This window comes from Eptatretus burgeri, chromosome 10 (assembly GCF_056783735.1).
Source record: "Eptatretus burgeri isolate ZD-2024b chromosome 10, Ebu_testis_v1, whole genome shotgun sequence".
Lineage (NCBI taxonomy): Eukaryota > Metazoa > Chordata > Myxini > Myxiniformes > Myxinidae > Eptatretus > Eptatretus burgeri.
In genome coordinates this window covers 105,559,237-105,573,993 of record NC_140970.1, presented here as the reverse complement: position 1 = coordinate 105,573,993, position 14,757 = coordinate 105,559,237, and the positions used below count along the sequence as shown (strand labels likewise).

Below are 14,757 nucleotides of genomic sequence, written 5' to 3'. Positions count from 1 at the left end.
CCTGTTTACCACGCGTAAAGCCTGTTTACCACGCGTAAAGCCTGTTTACCAAACGTAAAGCCTGTTTACCACGCGTAAAGCCTGTTTACCACGCGTAAAGCCTGTTTACCACGCGTAAAGCCTGTTTACCACGCGTAAAGCCTGTTTACCACGCGTAAAGCCTGTTTACCACGCGTAAAGCCTGTTTACCACGCGTAAAGCCTGTTTACCACGCGTAAAGCCTGTTTACCACGCGTAAAGCCTGTTTACCACGCGTAAAGCCTGTTTACCACGCGTAAAGCCTGTTTACCACGCGTAAAGCCTGTTTACCACGCGTAAAGCCTGTTTACCAAGCGTAAAGCCTGTTTACCACGCGTAAAGCCTGTTTACCACGCGTAAAGCCTGTTTACCACGCGTAAAGCCTGTTTACCACGCGTAAAGCCTGTTTACCACACGTAAAGCCTGTTTACCACGCGTAAAGCCTGTTTACTCTTAGGTGCAGGTCGCGATCACATCTTGAAGCGTTTCCATTTTACATGTTTATGTTTAACCTTCGTATATTTATGTTTCACCTTCGTTTATTACTGGTTCACCTTCGTGCCCACCCCTCTGGTCGGCAGTGCAATGAATAATGTTGCACATGGCCGCCCAAGCTCTGTTTTGGGGAAACTGACTCCCTGAGCCGATTATCTCATGCTCTTCCCTATCATCATTCGGCCTCTGCCGCCTCTCATGCACTTGGTAGTCTTTTCCAGATGTCCCACCGAGCGATTCAACACGCACTGACCCCTGACCCCTGACCCCTGACCCCTGACCCCTGACCCCTTTTCTGCCCACCTCTCCCCTTCAAACGCTCTTGTGTGTCTGTTTTGTTTTTTGTTTCTTTTTCAACCCGTTCCTCTCCACCCATCAGTGTCTTGACCTTTCACTCTCTGTTGGTTTCTCTTCCACGAGACTCAAAATCTGTATTATTAACGACAATATCCGCACTCGGTGGAGCACGTCCCTCCGCCATGCTGAACGGTTTCCAGTCTTCATGCACTGATAGGCCCGATCAGGATCCCCACCTGAACCAAACTCGAATCGCCTTGCCCTTGTCACCTACCCAACTCGTGCACCTCGAGTTTCCTCACTATCTGTCTGGCCCATTCACAGCTTATTGATACATCATGTTAGGCCTTGTCCACTTTTATATATTCCATTGATCATCTAAGGCTCATGGTGAAGATTGCACACACAATGCCTGCAGGGCAAGCTCATGAGGAGAGACCTTTCACAGGAATTACAAATTAGATTTTATTTATTTATTTATTCATTCATTCATACACAGCTATTTGATGACTATGTGATGTTGTGCCCCTGTTACCAGCAAGTTTGTACTCTGCCGACCTCGGAATGATGACAGGCTGAATCAACCCACCTGGTGTTAATTCAACGGTATATAAACAGGGCTTGAACTCAACACCCTAAGATCATAAGCCAACAACCCCAACCGTGAAACCGACACCAGGCTTGACACAAAGTACATTACAGTGTGAGATAATGGACAAATTGACACGTACTTTGTATCACACGTGAACCTGGAATCGCAGAATCATGACTTAAAGAAATGTTAAACATCATTAGTGTGATGTTGAAGTCTGAGTGAGAAAATTCGAAATTTTCTCAATGTTTCATTTCTCGAATTTTAAACAAGAGGTTAAAACTAAAGAATCCAACACTGAGCTTCCTGGCGAAGCAGCAAGGAAGGTTATGAAGGTGATCTTGGTTCGATACATTTCAACGGCAATGCAAAGGTCACATATATTCCCACAATGATGTGTTTTGTAATTTAAACAGCACATATGCAGACAGATAAGTGATGTAATTTAATCATTCTGACTTCATTCTCACTAACCCTTCTGTCCGATGAAAAACCGATAGAGTTTAAACAACTTACCCGATGCATTACGGTGATGATGAAATCTGAGTGAGAATGATTTGAACTTTTCAAAATGTTTCGTTTCATTCAATGTAAACGGAGGTTAAAAACCAAAGCAAACAGGTGTGTGTGTGTGTTCAGTCACCGAGCAGCAAGATAGAGCTTGCCAAGCCAGTCGTTCCTTATCAACGGTTTGGAATAGAGTACTTGCTTGAGTGATTAAGCCACTTGAGTGCTCTACAAGAAACTGCATAACTGAACACACCCGTGAGCTTTGTAGTGAAGTGGAAGTGATTTTTTTTTCTTTTTCTACCGCCATATATAAGCAGAAATGTTGGCTGATGAAAGTGGGTGGCAGGATGGCATCGAGGTTTGCACACTTACGAGGATTTACAAGGAATTAAGGCAGAGGAGAAGGCCATTCGGCCCATCATGCCTGCGCCACACCAATACCAGATTTAATCAATCCGTCGATACCCCTTCCCTTCGTGTGTAGCCTTTTACCTGCTTTTCTGGAACTCATTTCGCCAACCTCGGAAGGATGACAGGCTGAGTCAGCCCCCTGGTGTTAATTCAGCGGGTAACGGGGCTTGAGCTCAGGACTCTAGGATGCCAAGCCACCACCCTAACTGCTAAGCCAACACCAGGTTTCTTGCCTCTAAGCTGTCCAGCCTAAGTTTGAATCTCAACCCAGCTATAAACTGTCATCTCGGTGATTCACATGCAGGGCGAGACATCATTGCGTGTGCTCTATCCCTTGTGACTGCTAAGTGTCAAACAAGGAAGCAGCACAAAACAAGTGTCTGGCATGATTCGGCCGGGGTTCACACCGATCTCCCAGATTCAGAGCAGTCACTCTGACCATGACTCCACAGATGCCTTAGAACATTAATTTATTTATTTCTTTGTTTTAAAGGAACATTTTTACTGGGCAAGGCCTGCACCGAGTGTTGTCCCGTCCACCCGGTACAGTGCAACGGCTGCTGAAAGCACTCCAATGGATGAAAACAATGTTACGGTGATCTGTATACCAAAGAAGAGTAGCTGGGAAGACCTTTCATCTCATCAAGCACCAGAAGCTTATTGCAGAGCGATGTGTGAAGCCAGAAGCATTCCAGTGCCGAGGATGGCTGTCACAAAGCACTGGCTTCAATGAAAACGGTGATTGCACCGCCAAAGCACAGTGCCTTCAGGAAGTATTGACATCCCTCGACTTTTGTCATATTTTGTTGTGTTAAAGCCTGAATTTAATATGATTTAAAAAATTTAAAACTTTTATCACCCATCTTCACAAAATACCCCATAATGACAAAGTGAAAACATGTTTTTAGATATTTCTACAAATTAATTTAAAATGAAAAGCTGAAATATCTTGCGTCAATAAGTATTCAACCCCCTGAGTCAATACTGTACAGAAGTGCCATTGGCCATGATTACGGCTTTGAGTCTTCTTGGGTATGTGTACCGGCATCATTTACTGTGTAGCGTTCACTTAACACGGAGCATTAATTCCATCAGCAAGTTTCAACGCGTCGTACGAAGATTGTCACGAACAGGCAAAGGCAGAGGAGGTTCGTCACCAGTGGTGTAGTCTACGTGATACGCAGGTGTACGCCGTATACCCACTAAGAAAGCTCCAGGATTTCCGTATACCCACTTAAAACTGTGCAAGGATACGTAACGATATAGTTTTCTGACAGAACTTTCAGTTCATTGATTTTGTTCCCACATACCGGGTAGAGTATAACTGCAATAAAATAAGCCTTGCAGGGGAAGCCATCTACTTCATTCATCTCCATTCATAAAATTCACCCCCACTCCAGTGCGGTGCTGTTACAAAGCGTGAAACTCGGTGGCTCAATGGCTGTGACACGTGACCTAGACCTGACCTCACGCACCTACCAACGATGAACACGTGTTTGACAGTAGCTAGCGTTGCAAGTTTTTAATTAGCCAACATTATGAAAAGAAAGCAAACTATACTCTTTGAGTGTTTTCGTAAACCTGGCCCTGAAGTTACTGCCGCTTCGGATAACACTACAGAAACTACAGAAAAGGAGCAGCCGGATGCTAACGCTACACCTGGAAAGTGAAAGGGGCATACAAATTAGTTAATCTCTCTATAAATAGAGGGGGGATTGGCCAATTAATTATTGGTCTATCCTAAGGCAAGCTCAGGGAGGACGGAAAACTACCTGAACATTTTGAGGTATGTTTGGACGTTTTCGGAATTTGTAGCGTCATTTTATGAGTGTTTAAAGAAATCGCGGCTTCGCGGCCCGGAGCGTCACGCCTAGGATAGTTGTAGGCCGCAACGGTTCGGGGCCCCTTTAGCGACCAAAATGGCTTCTTTCACCTTTATAACTGATATCGCCGGATGCCTGACGTTATTACCTGCATGATGATGTGTGTTTTGAATTTGTGTGACTGTTGTCGAGTTATGTGTGAATAAAGGACTTCGCGCCGCTGGCCTATTCGATTAACGTTCGGCCTTACGGCTGTGATGCAGTTTCACTCTACGGCTCTCACGAACGAACAGAAAGATATTTTGGAATTCTGTTTTCAGATTTCGCAGTCGATAGCCATCGGCTAAATCCCAACGTAGAAAACCAGGTGAAAATCGGAGGATTTTTTGGTATTTTGGCGACTAAAGCAGCTTTGGATACTTTGAGAACAGGAAATAAAATGCGCTGATTGATTCCCTTTAGCAGCAGTTAATGTAAATATTTTTTTTCATCCATACTTGGAGGTAGGTGAGGTATAGACCTACAAAACGAGGGGTATCATTCGGTTGTCGGACTTGTGATGATTAAATTACAGAAAAAAACGATTGTTGGCGGGCCGCGTACATTTCGGCGCCTCGCCATCGAAGGGAACAAAAAATTTTCAATCTCTTTTTGGATTTATCAGTACCTATAGGGTGGTAACGAGATTACCTCGAAAATCCGATTAAAAACGGCTTGTGTTTCGCAGTTTAGCCGCGGCTTGCATTTCGTACTGGGAAAAAAAATAATATTCCGGAAGGAATTTCTCTTCCACCATCATCTAAATAATTTTTCCATCGGCACGAGGACATATGTCATAGAGGAAGGATAGACTGACAAAATAAGGAGTTCCACTAAGTTCTGTGACTTATAATGATTAAATTAGAGATTTTAAAGGCAGCGGTGGAAAAATAAGCAAATTCACTCCAACACCTCTGACGAACGAACGGAAAGTTATTTTTGAATTCTGTTTTCGGATTATACAATATATATATATATATATATATATATATATATATATATATATATATATATATATATATATATATATATATATATATATATGTGTGTTTCAGGACCAGGCAATAATATTGTCAGTTAGCTGTGCACCATTGATTGGCCCATGAGGATGACTATTAGGCCTAGTGTGCTATTGCCTTCCCTTGAGTTTGGCTTGGGCCTATGCCTCATCCTCATAGTGCTATTGTTCACACCATAGCTCATTATTTAAAAAAAAATCTTCATCCAATTTAGTGCTTAATTTCAATGCTGAAGACTCGTGCACTTGAACCTGGTGATTACATGGAAACTTGCCGCACAAAGCTCTCTTGGAAGTGTCAACATTGGGGGTTCTGACACCTGATGCATTCAGACTATTCCAGTCTCTAACAGTTCCATCAAGACGTGCAAAAACGAGAGACTCCCCTCCTGTGGATTAATATTGATATGAAGAGAAAAATCCGCCACAAGAAAACGTGTGTGGGTCCAGTTATCAACAGAATACAATGCTGTGATTACACTGTATCTCCTTGCTCCTTTCTAGATGAGAACTCCTGGCCAGCCTTGTGGACTGAGAGTCAGGCTATGGAATTAAAAAAAACCGGCATCCTTGGTTAGAATGGAGGGACAGAAAGTTAGGTAAATATCAGCCAACATGCAAATCTGCGGTATAAACAATTGGAATTCATAAAGTTGATTTCTACGTGCAAATGGAAGGATAGTTAACTCAAGGTACAGTTCCACAAAAATCGTAGAACACAAAGCAAAAGAGATGCAGAAGAAAATTGTTAACAGCATTGTGTCTTCTTCAAGCAAGTTGTCTGTTCTCATTGACGAGGCTACATCTCTCAGCCACAAATCTGCTATGACTGTCAATGTGAAAGTCTCTATAGATGGCGCTACTCTGGAATTTGTGTTTCTGGAGCTGGTTGAGCTAGAAAGCCAAAAGGCAGAGGGTATAGAGGAAGCCCTATTGAGCTGTTTGGATGCTGCAGGCTTCAGTGAAGAGTGGCTTCAAAAGAACTGGATCTCATTTGTTTCTGATGGAGCCAGTGTCATGTTAGGCAAGAATTCTGGTGTGGCAACAAGGTTGACTGCAAGGTACCCTAACCTCTTCACATGGCACTGCATGAACCACCGTTTGGAACTGGCTGTATCTGATGCTGTGGATGAAGTTCAGTCAATCAACCACTCCAAAGCATTCATGGAGAAGATCCACAATCTCTACAGTCAGGCCAATAAAATTTCACGGGAACTTCTGGAAGCAGCACTAGAAGTGGGCTCACGAGTCCAGAAAATTGGCAGAGTTTTAAATACGCGATGGGTGGCCAGCAGCTTCCGTGCTGTGAAGGCTGTGTGGAGATCATATGAAGCACTCAACAGACACTTTGAAAATGCTGCGGGAGACCAAACAAGAAACAGCAAAGAGAGGCAAACTTACAGAGGTCTGGCACATCGTATGCAAAGCAAGGAATTTCTGTGTGACCTTGGACTCATGTACGATGTACTGCCTGAACTTGCAAACCTGTCTCAGCAACTCCAGGCCCATTCAATCACACTATTGAGAGCAGAACAGCATCTGAAGCGCACCATCCGATTGCTGGCGTCATTCAAAGACTGTCCAGGAGAGATGTCGGAGGTGGCATTAAAAGCAAAGGCTGCGGGACATTTTGGATCGGCTTCCCTGGAGTCAAATGGAAAGCTTACATCAATCAATGCAAAGCAATTCCTACAAAGTCTGATCAACAATATGGAGAAGCGCCTCTCATTTGAAAGTGAAATGCTTCTTGATCTCAGCATTCTGGACACAAGCAGCTGGCCATCAACACCTGGCATACGGTATGGTGAGTCATTAGTGAAACGACTGTGCAGGCAGTTCAATCTTTGTGAAGACCAAGCAGTTAATGGTAGGAGAGATTTCCTTGAGCACCCACACAGTGAGCCTGAAAGCCTAAGACCTCTCATACGATGCATGCAGAGCATCCCGTGCAGCACGGCTGAGTGTGAAAGGGGTTTCAGTCTAATGAACAATGTATGCACGGACAAGAGATCTACATTGTTGTTGTCCAATGTAAGTAATTTTATGATGATCAGCATCATTGGACCCCCTGTAAGTCTTTTTGAGCCAAGGAAGTACGTCACAACATGGTTGAGAAGCCATCGCTCTGCCACACAAGCAAGGAGGCAAAGCCCACCTCAGATGCCTGAGTACAAACATATTTGGAAAGTTTTGTTGACTACCAGGCGAGTTACCCCACCCACCCCCTTCTTACCTCCCCCCCACCCCCACGAAGATTATGCGACTCGATTTAGCAATAGTCCCATGCTCTTCTTGATCCTTATTTTGAATATGAATAGATGTTGATTTTCAAGATCACTGACTAGCATTTTATCTTTGAACTAATCACAAATATAATGTTAATATTTTTGTAACCTTAACTTATATTACTTTCATAATGCATCCCTTCTTGGCTTCATAGATGTATGACTATAGACATTACACCTAATACTAGAATTTTTAAATTGATATTTTGAAACTCTGCATTGTTTGCATACAATTGATGTTGTGCCCTTTTTATGGACTTTTTAATAGAAGATGATTTTAATATTTATGCCATATAGTGTCATATTTTTTTTTTCTTTGTAAAACTTGCCACGATTCGGTCTTTAACTGCAATGGCAGGTGAATGAATAAATGAACGGTTTGGAAAACAAGTGAACATACTGTTTTAATTCGTATCCTCCAGCCATGCAAAATCACTAGGGATCATTAAACGGTACAAAATCAGTCCAAAGCGTTTAAATCTTCCCAGCTGTAAATGTCTTTCGCTGTTATAGTCTGTGTTGCTATAATTTGTTGATAAAACATACCCAGTCTTGTAGAATGCTCTCGATTGTGTGTGGATGCTTGTAGTGTATGTGTTAGTGCTGTGGTGCTTATGGGGTGTCGCTCCGGCACAGATGTGGCGAAGGCGGGGAGGGATTCGGGGATTATCACAGTATACTCGCTACAAAAACCAAGACTACACCACTGTTCGTGACTGCTCTCTTTAAAACAACGGTAACTGCAGACACAAACTAGAGGGGGAGCGCTCGGGAGAGTGCAAAACCTCCACCGCCAATACTGCTGGGTCACTCAAGTGAACCTTATATCTTATTCATTAAATATGATGTCAACAGTGCTGAGTTATAGTTCTTTTCTCCAACATTTTTTTTTGGGGGGGGGGGGGGTTGAAAATCACTTAAAACATGTAAAAATGGAAAAAGAAAAATCGAAATTTTGTTGAAAAAAAAAGTTGCAAAAATTTTTTTTCTCTAACAATTTTTTTGGGAGGGGGGTTGGAAATCACTTAAAACATGTAGAAATGCAAAAAAAGTTTTCTTTTTTTCGGGGGGGGGGGTAACAATTTTTTTGGGGGGGGGGTTGGAAATCACTTAAAACATGTAGAAATGCAAAAAAAAAAATTTTCTCTAACAATTTTTTTTGTTTATTTAATGTCCAAAATTTAATGGCATGATCCTTGGACCATACCTAACCCCCCCCGCCCCCACCAAGTTTCGTCGAAATCCGTCAAGGAGTTTTTCCGAAATACTATTCACAAACAAACAAACAAACAAACAGAAAGGGGTGAAAACAGGAACCTCCATCCATCTTCGGAGATGGCGGAGGTTTATAAATGAACAAATCATTATGTGCTCACAAAATCACGAAGGTAATCGAACATAAACACATCAAAAGTTGAACAGTACAAATCGTAATGAAATGAAATGGTTAATTCGTGTGTTTTATAACCGTCATTATTATAAGACAATCATCCGCCGTTGGAACATAATTGAATCAAACTGAGAGAAAATAACTAATCACTTTACTATGACTCCATGGTGGGTGAAAACAAGAAAGACTTGTTATTTGTATTCGTATCACTCGGGAAAGATCGAAAGAGCATCGAGGTTTGGCTGTCTCAGTAGCTTCTCCAAAATGTCTCGTTTCTTGCTTGCCTGAGTCAAACAATTTCTACCTGAACCTCCTCCGACTCCGAAGAAACTTCGCCCATCTGGGTGGTTTTGTACATCTTGTGTCGTCGTCGTTCCATAGTAACAGCTCTGTCCATTTGTGCACTTCAAACCACGAAGGCAATATGCACGAAACAACCTGACTCACAAAATAAGGTTTAGATACATGTCAGTAAAATCATTATAATGACCATTACAGTTTGTCTGTATCAGCTTTGCACATCTCGATTTGGGGATTTTTCTCCCATTCTTCCTTGCAGATTTGCTCAAGCTCTGTCAAGTTGGATGAGGAGCGTCGGCGAAGAGCAATCTTCAAATCTTTCCACAGATTCTCAATGAGATTCACGGCTGGGCTTTGGCTGAGCCACTCAAGGACTTTCACGTTCTTGTTCTGAAGCCATTCAAGTGTTGCTTTGGTCGTATGATTGGGCTCATTGTCCTGTTGGAATGTATATCTTCGCCGCAGTCGAAAGTCTTTTGCACTCTGAAGCAGGTTCTACTCAAGGATTTGTCTGTATTTGGCTTCATTCACTGTTCCCTCTATCCTTCCAAGTCTCCCTGTCCCTACCACTGAAAAGTATCGCCATAACACGATGCTGCCACCATCATGCTTCCCAGTAGGGAAGGTGTTAGGCGATGAGCTGTGCTCAGTTTCTGCCAGACATAACACTTTACATCCAGACCAAAGAGTTCAATTTTCATCTCATGAGACCACATAATCCTTTCCCTCATGCTCTCAGAGCCTTTCAGGTGCCTTTTTGCAAACTCCAGGTGTCTCCTGTACCTTTTTCTCAGGAGTGCCTTCCATCTGGTCTCGAGTCTCGAGTTGTGAAGTGCTGCAGAGATTGTTGTCCTTCCAGCAGGTTCTCCCATCTCAGCCAAGGAACTCTGCCATTCTGTCAGAGTGGTCATTGAGTTTTTTGTCACCTCCATAACCAAAGTCCTTCTTGCCCAGTTGTTCAGTTTGATCGGACAGCCAGCTCTAGGAAGAGTCTGGATAGTTCCATATTCTTTCCATTTCCTAACGATGGAGCTCACTGTGCTCTTGGGAACTCTCAACACTCCAGAAATTGTTTTGTACCCTTCCCCAGATCTATGCCTCCCCACAATTCTATCTCAGAGTTCTACGGACAGTTCCTTGGACTTCATGGGAGAGGTTCTGCTCTGACATACACTGCAAGCTGCAGGACCTAATATAGAAAGGTGTGTTTCTTTCTAAATCATGTCCAATCAATTTAATTGGCCACAGGTGGACTCCACTCAACTTGTGGAGACATCTCAAGGATGATCAAAGGAAATTGGATGCACCTGAGCTCAATTTGGAGCATCATAGCAAAGGGATTGGATACTTATTAACACAAGATATTTCAGATTTGAATTTTTAATGAATTTGTATAAGTTTCTCAAAACATGTTTTCACTTTGTCATTATGGGGTATTTTGTGCAGATCGATGCCTGGTGTTGGCTTCGCGGTTAGGGTGGCTGGCTTGGGTCCTGAGGTCGAGCCGTTTTAACATTGAATTAACACCAGGCGGGGTAATTCATCCATGTCTGTGCCGTCCTTCGGAGCGACGTTGAACGAAGTGACCCGTCTGCCGGCGTTGGTGGACGTTAAAGAGTCCACTGTGTCCTTCGTGAAGTGCAGGCAAACTATTGCTGGCACCCTGACCAAGTTACAAATTCCTGCCCGAACCTTTGTCGAACGTCAGGTTTGGCCAGCCTGTTTGTGAAAGACTTGATTAAGTCGCTCTCCCTACCCCTGGGTACTCCACAAGAACGTGGGAATAATTATCGGCGTGAATAATAATAATAATAATAATAATAATAATAATAATAATGATAATAAGTAATTGGCTGATGAAGGTAGGTGATGTCAGCTGACTTCCAAACAGGTGGAAGATGTCCTCAGGTAAATGTTAGAATGAATAGAGCAGAATGCTTGTGACATACTCATACTGCATGTACATTAACTACGTCAGCAAAGCGATGGATAAAAAATTCCAAATGGTTTAATGTTGTCAAACAATGTTTTTTTTCTGTGTGGTTCATTGTCATTTGTACGTCATGTCTCGTAAGTTAGCCTCTTCTACTTGCCAGGAGTTGCCAAATAAACGTTGGAACTCATACTTAGTCTCTTACTTTATAGTTGTCCCAAATTGGTAGATTGCTTCAAAAAACATGTTTCTTAAATAAACAAGCTCAAATGAACAAAGATCCTCGTCCTCTTAATGATGACGTCATAAAAACGAATATGACGTCATTGTGATGTATCAGGTTTGCGATAAATAATTATCTGTGCTAATGCCTGGCTTGATTCCCGCAAACAAAATTCAAACAGCTTTCCCAGTTTCGGAGATAATGGTATCGGCGATTTCCATTAGCAGCGATATTATGACGTCAACTTTTTTTTCTAGGAAGAATTTCCAAAATCGGAGATGGTTACTGCCTGCGTGTTGGCTTTCTGCATATACATGGCAAGTTTCACGAAGATCCGATGAAAACTCTGGGTTGTGAAACAAAAAATGTCAAAACAATAGGAATGACGTCATAAAAATTGATAAGACGTCATAGTGATGTATCATATGTGCAGCAATTCATCTCTGCTAATGCCCTGTTCGATTCCCGCAAACAGAATTCAAAAAGCTTGCCGAGTTTTGGAGATAATTTTTAGGCGACTTCCATTAACGGAGATATTTTGACGTCATAACTTTTTTTTTCTGGGAGGAATTTTCAAAATCGGAGATGGTTACTGTCTGCGTAGGGTATTTTTATATATTATATATATTGTTGCGGATTCCGCGCCCGCCGGCGTGCTGACGGCCACGTAACTCGAATCGCGGCACGTCGCCCACCGGACGGACAATCCAGTCGTGACCCTCTCGGACTAACGCCGGGAACCAGTCACGGGTGGACCTTTCGGTCTCACCGCGATCGAGCCAATCAGCCCCCGCGTGGGATAGGGTTGCTCGCCAAATTCGAACTACCTAAGTACCCACGCGGAGGGTAGACCGGGCGATCGCACCTCGCCGCAGGTCGACTTCGGACACGGGCCACTTAAGCGACCCGTTCCGTACTATCAGAATAACCGAGCGGTGTTATCGTCGACCTCGACGGTTCGATTAATTATCGGGCGTATTCAGCCCACTACCAACCCTTTACGTGAAGCAAGATGGGGATTCAATGGAGGAAAAGACGAAGCGAAGCGGGAGAACAGTTCAACAATAAAGCACATTTATTCGCGACGAACGGAAAGCACACAAATACAATTCCACCAAATGCACACAAAAAAAAGAAAACACAATTCCATTTACACAAAAAGCAAACATAAAAGTGAAAACACAGTGCAGAGCTAATACCGACTACCGAGCACACGGCAACACTTATACAATTCTACTTCACAGACGGCGCCGACAACACATACCCAAAACCAAGGAAAAGAAATACCTCAAGAATGAGGCGGGCCTGAGGCCGAGACCGGGTCGGGCCTACCCGTCTGGTGATGAGACGCGGAGCGGCGATGGCCCCGCAACCCGCGGGCCTCGTGGACAGTGCCTGGCAGGGGGTGGGAACGGGGCCCCCTTGGTCGCACTATCTCAGCGCGGGGGGAAACAGGAGGGGGTTGCTGATGCTCGGGGTATAGAGGATCTTTATTATCCCGCGACGAGCGTCTCCACCTCGGCCAGGTCGCGCTGTCGGCCTCCCAGGGGTGCAGCTCCCTGCACGACGCGAGCACCCCCTCGTCCGCCCTCGCCGCCTCTCCACAGCTCGTCCCCTCCGTTCCGACTCCAACGCACACAACGAGCAGCTCCACCGCCCGCGAAGTCTTGACTCTCTGTTTCCGACTCTCCTACTCTCCTACTCTCCTACTCTCCGCCTCTCCGCCTCTGGACTCTGGACTCTGGACTCTGGACTCTGGACTCTGGACTCTGGACTCTGGACTCTGGACTCTGGACTGACGAACACCGTCCTTTTATCCCCCCCGTAACTTCGCCTTTGACCCCCTCCCTTTGACCTTTCACCTCGCTCCCCATTGGCCCGAGAAAAAGTGGGCGTGTGTCGTTTTTGATCCGTTTTTGAAGCACAAAATCCGTGATTTTGTACACGCTGTTCGACGCGCGTTCTGCATGAGTCCAACACCGGTACCCACAGCGGGGCAAGAACGGTGGCGATGCTACGGTTGCGAGGTGTGACGGGAAGGTCGTGGCGGTTGTGGTGAAGCGGCGTTGTGGTTGGTGGTTGATGTTGTGGTTGTGATCATGGCGGTTGGTCCAAAATAAAGATAGTAAAAGAAAAACGGCTATCCTGAAGAGTCGCAGCACGTATAAATGACATGTATTCCCACTAGACAACGGGTTTGGGCCTAACTACACATGCACTTACCGAGATACCTCACCTAAGGGACCTGAATGGTGGTTTGCGAATCTGGTAACCACAACAATATGTATATGTTTTTGTATATATATATATATATATGTATATGTATATGTATGTATATATATATATATATATATATATATATATATATATATATATATATGTGTATATATGTGTATATATGTGTATATATGTGTATATATATGTATGTATATATATATATATGTATATATATATATGTATATATATATATGTATATATATATATATATATATATATATATATATATATATATATATATATATATATATATATATATATATAGCCAAGTTTCAGGAAGTTTCCATGAAAACTGTAGGCTGTGAAACAAAAAAGTCCACAAGAAGAAGATGAAGAACAACAAGGTGAGGAAGACTTAGAGATCCTCCAGGAGGATCGAAAAAAAAATTAACATTTCACGGTTTAACTTTTTGGTGGGGAAATGTTTCATGAATTGCAATCAAAATCACATGTGTACAAATAATAAATTTGTAATAACTAATAAGTACTTATTTTAAATGTATTTGTTTTCCTGCATTCTTCCTCCCACCCTTTAATCATGGCATTCCTTTTCTAATAGTGCTCCTTCTTGTTCAGCTCTGCTCCTCTTTGATCGCTTTCATCTCCTTATCTCGCTGCAGGCATACATGTTGCCGCTGAAACTTCCAGAGCACGCCGCCCTGTGTGACCCAGCACTTGTAGACCATGTGTTTCACCATGTTCCAGACTTGTTGAATCATCATCAGGCCTTCCTGGCACGACTGACGCAGCGTGTACAAACATGGCAATCGGGTGCCACCATTGGGGACCTGCTCAATGATGTGGTGAGGAAGTGACCGGGCTTTCCTTTTCTTATCACCGTGTGATCCACACCGTTATATCATGCGTTGCATCTGAAATGCTAACCACAAGATGTACATGGGTAACGTGCAACATTTGTACTTTGGTGTGTAACACAGATTTAAAATCTGGTCTCGAGCAACTTGCATCAAGTTATGTTTGTTACTTGTACATCAAGTGTTCATAGCACACACTTGCATTGGGAAAATCAAAGTCTTCCTGATCCATTCTCTCCACAGAATATGTGGCACGGGTCGTGTCACCGGCTACCCTTGGCTACCGCTGAAAGATTTCTTTAATTTCCCTTATTTTCCTTAATACCAAAAT

The 14,757-nt window shown here is 43.3% G+C and overlaps 2 protein-coding genes across 3 annotated transcripts in view; both read left to right on the top strand.

Annotated features, from left to right (window-relative positions):
* Nucleotides 1–14,757, top strand: part of LOC147019368 (rho guanine nucleotide exchange factor 17-like) — a 223,311-nt gene that overhangs the window by 50,132 nt on the left and 158,422 nt on the right. For both annotated transcript variants that reach the window (XM_085899824.1, XM_085899823.1), the window contains exon 3: nucleotides 14,232–14,414. In XM_085899824.1, coding sequence (XP_085755950.1) covers nucleotides 14,232–14,414 — 183 coding nt within the window. The remainder of the gene's footprint in view (nucleotides 1–14,231; nucleotides 14,415–14,757) is intronic.
* LOC147019369 (E3 SUMO-protein ligase KIAA1586-like) lies at nucleotides 5,285–7,847 on the top strand. Its single transcript, XM_085900062.1, has one exon. It carries the CDS (start codon nucleotides 5,936–5,938, stop codon nucleotides 7,526–7,528), a length of 1,593 nt encoding a protein of 530 aa, XP_085756188.1. The 5' UTR covers nucleotides 5,285–5,935; the 3' UTR covers nucleotides 7,529–7,847.

Coding starts and splice junctions, on each gene's coding strand:
- LOC147019369 (XM_085900062.1), top strand. CDS start 5,936: ATGCAGAAGAAAATTGTTAACAGCATTGTGTCTTCTTCAAGCAAGTTG.